Source organism: Rhineura floridana, chromosome 11 (genome assembly GCF_030035675.1).
Source record: "Rhineura floridana isolate rRhiFlo1 chromosome 11, rRhiFlo1.hap2, whole genome shotgun sequence".
Taxonomy (NCBI): domain Eukaryota; kingdom Metazoa; phylum Chordata; class Lepidosauria; order Squamata; family Rhineuridae; genus Rhineura; species Rhineura floridana.
Window position 1 is genome coordinate 30105291 of NC_084490.1, and position 8601 is coordinate 30113891.

General features: G+C 39.4%; 1 protein-coding gene across 1 annotated transcript; it reads left to right on the forward strand.

Moving 5' to 3' along the window:
- The first annotated feature begins 29 nt into the window (after window positions 1-29).
- On the forward strand, window positions 30-977 carry LOC133367710 (olfactory receptor 14I1-like). The gene has a single exon (XM_061591809.1). The coding sequence runs from the start codon at window positions 30-32 to the stop codon at window positions 975-977; it is 948 nt and encodes a 315-aa protein (XP_061447793.1).
- Window positions 978-8601: the final 7624 nt, after the last annotated feature.

Genomic DNA, 8601 nt, shown 5'->3' on the forward strand with positions numbered 1-8601 from the left:
ACAGACTGCATGTAAGTACTGAAGAGAAAATGAGCAATTCTTCTTCTGTGTCTACATTTCTGCTATGGGAATTCTCAGAAGTACGAGAACTACAGATCTTATATGTATTTTTGTTTCTAGCATTGTACTTCACAGCCATGACTGGGAATCTTCTCATCATTGCTGCAGTAGCCCTTGACCATCACCTTCATAAACCAATGTACTTTTTCCTAACAAACCTGGCCCTGATGGACTTAGGTATTGTTTCTGTCATCATACCCAAATCTATGACCAATTCCATTATGAACAATTGGTCAATTTCTTATTCTGGGTGTGTGGCTCAAGTTTTCTTTTATTTCTTTTTTGGAGCATCAGATCTTTCCCTTCTAACCGTAATGGCACATGACCGCTATGTTGCCATCTGCAACCCATTACAATATGAGACAATTATGCACAAAGGAGCCTGCCTTCAGATGGCAGCCATTGTGTGGTTTACTAGTCTTCTTTATGCCATGTTGCACACTAGTAGCACCTTTGCAAACACCTTCTGTTCTAATGCTGTGAATCAGTTCTTCTGTGAAATCCCAAAGTTATTGAAGCTCTCCTGCTCTGACTTTTACTTAGTTGAAATTGGGCTTATTGCTCTAGGATTTTTTGTGGGACTAGGATGCTTCATTTTCATCATAATAACATACATGCAGATCTTTTCCGCAGTGCTCAGAATTCCTTCTGTTCATGGCAAGAAAAAAGCCCTCTCCACTTGCCTTCCTCACCTCACTGTTGTCTTGCTGCTCATATTCAGTGGACTATTTGCCTATGCAAGGGCTTTCAATGATGTACCTTCTGATCTAGATATATCTTTTGCTGTGATATATACCATAATTCCTCCCACACTGAACCCATTTATCTACTGCATGAGAAACAAAGAAATCAAGACTGCTTTGTGGAAATTCTTAAATTTTGCAGATTCCTCTAAAACAATATTTAGAGTTGTTTGAAAATAGGATTGTGTCCTGTTCTGCATATGAATGTTTGGTCCTGCAATGTTTTACCTTGTAATAGTACTATTTCAATATTTGTAATTGTGTCATACAGATTGCCCACTGCCACCTCCACTTTTTTTCTCCGTCTTTATTTATCTTCACCCTCTTTTTAAAATTGTTTCTTTCTTGTATAATGGATATTAAAAAAAGGGAAATTCACATATATGACTTCTTACAGCTGCCTTTAAGGGATAGACTGGATGGGTGTTGTTATGTGCCTTCAAGCCAATTACGACTTATGGTGACCCTATGAATTAGCAACCTCCAATAGCTTCTGTTACAAACCACCCTGTTCAGATTTTATAAGTTCAGGTCTGTGGTTTCATTTTTGGAATCAACCTGTCTTTTGTTTGGCCTTCCTCTTTTTCTACTCCCTTCTGTTTTCCCCAGCATTATTGTCTTTTCTAGTGAATCATATCTTCTCATTATGTGTCCAAAGTATGATCACCTCAGTTTCATCATTTCAGCGTATAGTGATATTCTGGTTTAGTTTGATCTAACACCCAATTATTTCTCTTTTTGGCAGTCCATAGTACCCACAAAGCTCTCTTCCAACACCACATTTCAAATGATTTGATTTTTCTGTCATCTGCTTTTTTCACTGTCCAACTTTCACAACCATACATAGAGATTGGGAATACCATGGTCTGTATGATCTGGATTTTAGGTGTTCAAATCTTTGCATTCAAATCTTTGCATTTGAGGACCTTTTCTAGTTTTCTCATAGCTGCCCTCCTCAGTCTTAGCCTTATTCTGATTTCTTGACTATTGTCTCCATTTTGGTTAAAGATTGTGCCAAGGTATTGTATTGATAATCCTTGACAAGTTCAATGTCCTCATTGTAAACTGTAAAGTTACATAAATCTTCTCTTGTCATTACTTTAGTCTTTCTGACATTTAGCTGTTGTCCTGCTTTTGTGCTTTCCTCTTCAACTTTCATCAGCATTCATTTCAAATCATTACTGGTTTCTGCTAGTAGTATGGTATCATCTGCATATCTTAAATTATTGATATTTCTCCCTCCAATTTTCACACCTCCTTCATCTTGGTCCAATCCCACTTTCTGTATGATAGATGGGTCTAGGGAGTGATAAATGCTTCATTGGAGGAGGGGGAGGTACCATCAGCCTTGAAGTAGGAGGTGGTGCACCCCCTCCTTTAGAGGAACTCCCTAGACCCAGAAGTGTTACGTAACTATATCCCAGTGGCAAATATACACTTTTGGGGCAAGGTGCTTGAGAAAGTGATGGCAGTCCAGCTTCAAGGATGTTTGGAGGAATCTGATTGGAACAGTTACATTCTGGTTCAGGCTTAGGCTTTGCACTGAATCTGCCTTGGTCACCCTAGATGATGATATCTATGAGGAGACAGATAGGAGCAATGTGACCCTGCTTGGGCTCCTTGATCTCTCAGCAGTTTTTGATGTTGTTGACCATGGTATCCTTCTGGAGCATCCCAGGGAGGTGAAGTTAGGGTCACTGTGTTTCAATGATTCTACTCATAGCTCCAGAACCACTTCCAAAAAGTATTTATGAAAGGCTATTTCTCCACACTGTGGGAACTGTCCTGTTTGGTTCCATGGGGTTCCATCTTGTCCCCCATGCTATTTATCATTTATCTGAAGCCACAGGGAGCTGTCATAAGGAGATGTGGAGTGAGGTGCAATCAATATGCAGATGACACTCAGCTCTGCTTTTCAATTTCATCTGAATCAAAGGAGGCTGTTGGGGTGTTGAACTGGTGTTTGGAGATGGTGATGGTCTGAAGTGGAGCAATAAATTGAGGATAAATCCTGAAAAGATAGAGGTGTTATGTGTCCAGAATTCTCATGCTCAGGAGGTGGGAAGACATCCTATTATGAGTGGGGTTAGTGATGTGGCCTATGCTGCCATTAGAGCAAAGTCGAGGCAGACATTCACTCTATGCTGCTGTAATCTCTGGCAGTGGCCATTTTGAAGGACAGAGAATGTGTAAAAAGTTGCAGTTTACGCTGTTTACCCGAAAGAGCTGATGTATTCACTTGTATGGTCTGAGGGGGTGACTGTATCTGATTGGCTGTCCTGCTGTTTCTAGGGCTATGTCGTATGAAAAGCAATAAAAGGGTGGATTTAATGGCTGGGTAGCAGTTAGGGTGTGATCTCTACTCCAGTGAAGTACTCCACTGAGTAAACAACCTTAAAACAGGCTTTGGTTTCTTCATTGAGTCTCCCACAAAACAGAACCTGTTGTAAATTCCACTACATTGGTCTCCCTTGGAAGGGGTAGGTCCACAGCTTTGGGGTACCTTTAGATCCAACATTGTCACTGGAGACAGGTGGTTCAGTGGCTGGGAATGTCTTTTTTCAGCTCTAGCTGGTTTGACAGCTTCAGTCCTTTTTGCAAAGAAATTACTTTCAGATTGGATTATTTCAGTGTGCTCTACATGGGACTACCCTTGAAGATGACTCAGAAATTTCAACTGGCCCAAAATGCAGCAGCCAGTTTACTGGCTAGGGGTTCCTTTAAAATCCCCATTTAAATAGCTGCATTGGTCAACAGTTTGTTTCCAGGCCAAATTCAAGGTGCTCATCTTACTTTTCAAAGCCCTAAATGTCTGAAATATCTGGAAAGCCTCCTCCTTTCCTACAGACACTCTTGGCTGTTGAGTTCAGCAGATGAGGCCCTTTTGGTAGTTCCACCACCCTCAGAAGCTCAGTGTGGTGGTGGCCCATTAGAGGACATTCTCTGTTGCATCCTCTAAGTTGTGGAACAGTTGTGTTTCTGATAACTGTACTGTACAGTCTTTGGCAAATGCTGAAGATGCAGCTCTTTACACTGGTCTTTGACATCTGAGATGTATAGTTTTAGGACCCACCCTATTTCCTGTGATGTGATTTTAGGTGTTTTTAACTTTATTAATGCTGTGTTTTAAAACAGTTGTTACCCACCATGAGACCTTTGGTTAAAAGGTGAGCAATACTAATACTAATACTAAATACAAACACGTGAGTGGCTGTGTACTATAGTCAGCATGAACTTTTGATTGAACCACCACTCAACATATTCTCAGAGGCACGTTACCAAATTCTTCCAGGCTACAGAGGAAGTGAATTAGAAGCTGAAAGACCAACCCAAATTGTGTTTGCATTTTTTACAAATTTGTAGGGCAGTATAATATCTCATGTCTCCTGCTTCCCTGGTTCATTTACTATGCCCAATCTTCCTGCCCTTTCAAGATTGATATAACTATATGTTGGCTATAGGCATGTTCTTAAACAGCATGATTTTGGCCTATTAATGAATAGTACTAATATACCATATCATACAGCCACAAGAGTGGCTGTATACTATAGCCAGCGTGGATTTTTCACATTCCACAATGTTAAATTAAAATTTCCTCATGCCATTCTGATCCTTCCTATAAGCTCATTTCAAAACAAAACCTTACAAAACATATAGTTCTGAACTCAGAAACACTTGCTTAACAACTCTCTAAATTTTCATGGTGATAAACAAAACAGTCAGAGAAAACAAAACAGTCCGGTTAAATGCTGATTGGGTTTAAACAATAGACTGATTAATATCTGTCAGTCATGGACTGGCCAAATCTTGGCAAGAAAACAAGAGTTCAAACTAAGTTTACTTTGCCTGCTTCCATAGGCCCTTACAAGTCTGATTCTAAGGCCTATGGATTTTTAGGGTTCTCTGTGAGACTGGATCTTAGGGTCTCATCAGCCCTGCAGGCCTATGCTTAATTGTTTATTATTTTAAAACATATGCCTTCTAATATCTATGATTATATATGTGAATATATAAAATTCTCTATTACAATGGTGGCATAAACATTGGCCAGATCTGTATATATAATAGAAAAAAGTGGCATAGCCAAAGTTAGTATAGCAGACTGTACAACTTTAAACTGCAGGTGGGTTATATATTTTAGTGCTTTCCCACATTAAAAAAAATATGCATCAAGAAAATTAGAGCATAAGGGGAGATGTTCTAGTTTAGCCTGTACCTTGCGGTGCTTTTTCTGATGCAGGGTGTAATTTAAAAAACAAAAACAAAAAACAAGTATCTACAGTTTTAAGTGCTTCAGATTCCACACTGCTAGTTTAGAATCATTTGCAAGTCAATTTGAGGACAAAGTTGCTCAACTCCACAGTGACTTGGATGCCATTACTTCAGGAGATCCAGATGATGTGTTGCTTTGTTCCCGGTGTAATCAATATTTTTTAGGGTATGCATTAGAGCTAGGATAAGTCAGGAACACAGAAAGAATAATTCAGGAGTTTCAGCAATATTTTCTGATCAGCTATGCGAGACTCTTGGGAGAAATATCCCAAAAGCCAAAGGAGACTTAAATAACTCTCCTTATGCCATCACTATTTGCTGATACAAAATATGATACAACATTTTCATTACATATGCAATCATTTAAAGATCAGTTTTTGAAAAAAAAACATAAATGCTGTGGCAAATGCCATAGAAAGACTGAAAGTGCTCGGGGGAAGTGATTCACACATCATCAACTCACGGTATTAAAGGTATTTCAAAATGTTTTAAGTGGGGTTGACAAGATGATTTTGTTGAAATCTAGAGGTGTTTGTCTCTCTCTGTCTCCCATCACTTACCTAATTTCAGGTGGTCTCATATATATTCAAAACTGCTGAGGCAGCAATCATTGCACTGTTTGACTTAAAAATGAACGATGGAGACCTGGTATAGTAAAAATATTTGAAATTAATGTAGCAAATAAATATTGTACTATCCCTTGCATTCATGGAAAAGCTTACTCCCAAGGTTAGGATGGTGCGGGGAATTTCTAAGAAAGACACATTTGTGAGAAACTGGTACCATTTTATAGTTTATGTAAACCAGAGGGAGAATGGGCAGGACCCTCCACCACATTATGCTACCTTTCAGAATGCATGATGCTGGACACCTTTACCACACAGGCTGATGTGATTGCTAACCTATATGTGCTCATGATGCTTTCCTGATGCAGGTTTATGTCTGTCACCAGATGACTGCCCAGCACTAATATTTAAGTATGGAGTGCTTCTTTTTCTTTCCTGTATTAATATACATTACTGTAATAACTCTGCCACATTTTCCGTCAGTTAATGCCATTGTATGTGAAGGTCAGGAGTAGGGAGCGTTGAGTTTTGAGGGAGGGTCTAGGAGCTTGGTTTTCGTTTTGTGCTAACCCACTCATGATTTTGTAAACTTATTTTCATTTATTGTTGGTGCTGTGATGTGATATTTCAACAACTATTAATTATACTCTCTCATTGATCATGTAATGCCAACAGTTTTGTCTTTTGAAAATTCTGATAAATATTATATAAATATGAGCCACTGCATAATTGGATTCCACTAATGTCCTGCAAATTATTGTTATGTCAATAGCTGTGTGTGTGTGTGCATGCATGCATGCACATGCGCATGTTGATGGAAGAATGAACTGATGTTAGACTATAGCCTCTTCCATTAATAGGAAAATTTGCTACCTCTTTTTTTCTAGTTCACTAACAGGAAAGGGTGATATCATGTGAATTCATGCTTTCAGCAATAATGTATGTTATCAGTGATCTGTGGGATTACCTGGCTGTACTCATTCTATCTTGCATGCCATGGGAAGACAAATCCTTTCTGGATCACTATCATATACTAAATTCTTAGAGACATAGTTTGTCATGTACAGTAACTCTTCTGGCCTGTAAAATTAATCAGGTGATTTTGTGTTGTGACATTTCATACAGTTAACTGTTTAATTATCATGGTCTATATTTGAAATACTTGGTAGTCGTATATATTGACCTTATTCATACATGCATTTATAATCTGTGCTGCATCTCTGGGCAATTCAGATTTGAAAAATGGGGAGAATCCATAACCTAAGGGGAGAACATATCATTTGCATGTTGTAGATCCTAGTTTCAATCCTTGGCATCTCCAGCTAGGGTGGTTCACTTTGGAGGATGATGGATTTTAATGGATTTCTGATGTGTGTGTGGGGGGGGATTCCAGTGGAGTGTAGGAGCATGGTACCTTCAGTTTGTGATGACATACAGTTCTATTTCTCCATAACATCTGAATCAGGAGAGGCTGTGCAAGCCCTGGACCAGTGCCTTGATGCAGCGGACTAGACAAGAGCCAATAAACTGTGATTGAATCCAGGAAGATGGAAGCTCTGTGGGTAGGTTGTTCCCATGTCTGCAAGATAGGCCAACTGCCTGTTCTGGATGGGGTTGAACTCTCTCTAAAGGAGTAGGTACATATCTTGGGAATACTCCAAGATACATCTTTGTCGTGAGAGGCCCAAATGACCTTTGTGGCTAGGATTGCATGGCCATATCTGGATTGGGATATTCTAGCCACTATACACCATGCATTGGCAACCTCAAGAATGTGATGTGCTACATATAGCACTGCCCACGAGCCTGTTCTAGGAGTTCCAGCTTATGCAATTTGTGCAGCTAGAATACTAATGGGGCAGATAGCTAACAGTAAGTGACACCTCTACTAACAGATCTCCAATTGCTCCCCATATGATATTGGGCGAGGTTCAAGCCTCTTGTGTTGATATGTTATGGATTGAGGTTGAGATAGATGATTTATATGAGTCCCCTTCCAGTCTCTGATTTGGGACCCTGCAGCTGGAGAGGGCTCTGTAACTGAGAAACCTGCTCCGCTGGTCAGATAAGACTTGTTTGTGGATCTAATAGAGTGGGCTAAGGGGTCTGCCATGATATTGGGCCAGGTTCAAGTCTCTTGTGTTAATATACAAAGCCCTGAACAATGTGGATCTAGGATATCTTAAGCACCACCTGAGCCTTTATATCCCACCTTGATTACTGAGATCATCTGGAAGAGAGCTGTTAGTTGTCCCCTGTATTACAGATACCCAACTGGCTTCTATTAGAAGTTAGGCATTTATTGTCATTGGTCCCATGCTGTGGGGTTTTTTCAGGTGTCTGTTGAAGACCTTCCTATGCCAAGAGGCTTTTGCAACAGTTTAAAATTTTTGATGAGCCGGTCATTTTAATGATTATTTTGTATTATTTTTATGGTGTATTATCTTTTATCTTATATATGGCATCCTATTATAAAATATAAATAGGTGGTATGTAAATACATACATAAATTATATAAATACTGGTGAGACTGTGAGTGGCTTATAGATAGTAAGCCAGCTGGGTGGGTGTAGACTCACAACCAGGTTTAAACATTCTCCTTATGTAGTTTGGATTGAATGGGCTGTCTCAAACTCTTTGGAGATGGTGAGGGCAGTGGGAGTAGGTCAATATGTGTGAGAGTAGTGGTACAGGGTGACAACCTTTCATTACTTATATTCTTCTGATGTTCAGATGAAATATGGAATCCAAAAATTACATCTGGTTTTCATGAATAATCTCAAACCAAATCTGATGTATTAAGAGAGGGGTGTTATTCAATGTTTAGAAGCCTAGCATTTTCTTCAAATGCTGTGAGGACATGTAAAGCTCCCACTCCCCCCAGTGTGAATAAAATGGCCACTCTGGAACAAATTCCAGATCTTGTGGTCTATCAGATCTTCTGAAATAAGGAGTTCCTC